The 2056-nt window shown below is 38.6% G+C and overlaps 1 protein-coding gene across 2 annotated transcripts in view; it reads left to right on the top strand.

Moving 5' to 3' along the window:
* Positions 1–653: 653 nt before the first annotated feature.
* The window catches only part of LOC131887013 (homeobox protein DLL homolog), a 6356-nt gene continuing 4953 nt past the window's right edge, over positions 654–2056 (top strand). The window contains exon 1 of one of the 2 annotated variants that reach the window (XM_059235497.1): positions 654–1019. In XM_059235497.1, coding sequence (XP_059091480.1) covers positions 769–1019 — 251 coding nt within the window. In that variant the 5' untranslated portion in view covers positions 654–768. The remainder of the gene's footprint in view (positions 1020–2056) is intronic. The other variant, XM_059235496.1, reaches the window with a different exon arrangement.

Below are 2056 nucleotides of genomic sequence, written 5' to 3'. Positions count from 1 at the left end.
GGTTGATTGAACAAATTAAAAAGATGAGCAGTTCTGTGACAGATGAAAAAAATTATCAGATGCACATGGATAAATGGCGCTCAAAATTGGCCTTGTTACCAAAAAGGGGTTTTTCTTTGCATTTCAAACAGAGACACAAAGTTAAGTTCTGAAATTCAAAAAATTCTCAAGAATCTGAAAATCTTTGGGAAAGAATACACAAGTTATTTGAATACAAAGGAAACTTTTAGACGCTAGTCACACCCACAAACGGAGAACCAAAAACTGATACCGGCCATGAATCTGCCTTATGGAATTTGGAAATGGACAATGTGATAGCTGGCTTCGCTGGCCGGGTGAGGGAGTCACCCCGAACCAAAAAACCGCTTCATTAGAAACGCAGTATACATGGAGGCAGTCTGTTCTTTTTTTTTATTTTTAGGGTTGCCAAGGTCTCACGAGGTTGATTTTGCATTCAAATATAAGAAGTTTTACTTCAACAACCTCGCCTTTTTCAACATCAAAAAAAACATAACCATTAATTAGTTGATAATTTACATTAATTTTTCACCAAAACCAAAAAGACTTGTGAATAATCAAGCCCCAAAAAATGATTCGAACCTTTCTAGTTATCGAATCTCAAAAAGTTACTTTTTGCTCAACATCACTAACATGAATGGTCCTGAAAAATAAAATTTGTTGGCTTTTGTTGTTGAGTCCGTAAATAAACAGAGTAATTTGAAGTTTGGTAATGGGAATCCAGTTACAACCTTTCTCAATCCTTTGAAAATGGCCTTGACCCAGCCTACCCCGACAGTCCCAAGCCTAAGTACTTCATCCCCTCCGTCCTCGCCAGGTTCAGCTATCAGATGTCTCCGTATGGCTTCCTCGATGTCCACCCCGTTTAAACCCAAAGCCAATAGGGTTCATCAGTTTACAAAAGAAGTCCAGTCTGACACGCCCATTATGATGGGAAGTCACCATCCATTTCCTGGGTCTCGTCCAGTTCAAGTCCTTGAACCCTCTCGCTTTATTACAAAGTGAGAGTCTACCTAATTGAGAACTTGTTATTGGAGAAGATACTCCTTGGAAGTAAAATCAATACCTCAACCATTTGAACGCGAAAGGGGCAGGGTTGGCTGGCGGGTTTTTACGGGCAGGTTAATTGCAAATCTTTCTAAATTTTTTTTCTTCATTTTCCGATTACCTTCCTCTTTCTTTGGCCGTAATTTGATTGATAATGAAACTGGAAGAGCAATGCCTTGATTTCATGGACTAAATGGTAGGAAACTCTGCCTTTGTGGTGTTCAATCCTTAATGTTCTAAAGGTAGATTATGGGTTTCCTGCACGGTTTTTTTAATTGCCTGTCAAATGCAGTGGCTTATTTGCTCCAATTCTTTGACTAATGCACTAATCCCAAATCAGCGGGGCAACTATCAAAAACTTATTACATCTGTCGTTGAAAATTTCGCCTCTTTAAGTCTGAAATGAGACAAGTTCGTCTTATTCCCCCTCTAATTTAGGGTCAATTGTAGTGACCGTAGAGGCTTAATGTGCGTTTTGAGAGCACCTCCAAGCCCTCGAGAATCCAGGCTAGTTAAAACAATGAAATCCAACTCTCTTCTTTCTCGGGCTCCTTCATCGTTCAATTTGCTGCCCTCAAATATTCGTAGGGTTTATGTAGGGGTTGATCCAGTAGCAAGATTTAAGTCAGACTTGGACAAGTTTTTGACTAAAATTCCGGATCAACCTTATATTCAAGGATTAGCCAGATCAGCCAACTCCAATTCGTTGCTCGATCAAATAATATATATAAATAAAAGTCAAGTACAATAAATAATCTTCTCGTCTTGAACTGCTGGGATTCCAATCCCGGTAGCGGTAAGGAAGTCCGCACAAAAAAAAGTACCTGTGTTGGTATGGTGTTACTATTTTCAAAAAGTAAGGTTATGGCGTAGGTTTTTTTTGTAACAGTTTGGTTGTCTTTGGCTCAAAATGAAAATAAAAGGGTCTAACTGTAACATTTGATTAAAAATTAATAAAACCCGTTCAAATTAAAACCCCAATTAAACCCAC

This window comes from Tigriopus californicus, chromosome 9 (assembly GCF_007210705.1).
Source record: "Tigriopus californicus strain San Diego chromosome 9, Tcal_SD_v2.1, whole genome shotgun sequence".
Taxonomy (NCBI): Eukaryota; Metazoa; Arthropoda; class Copepoda; order Harpacticoida; family Harpacticidae; genus Tigriopus; species Tigriopus californicus.
The sequence above is the reverse complement of the archived record's forward strand: the minus strand, read 5'-3'. Positions and strand labels throughout refer to the sequence as shown.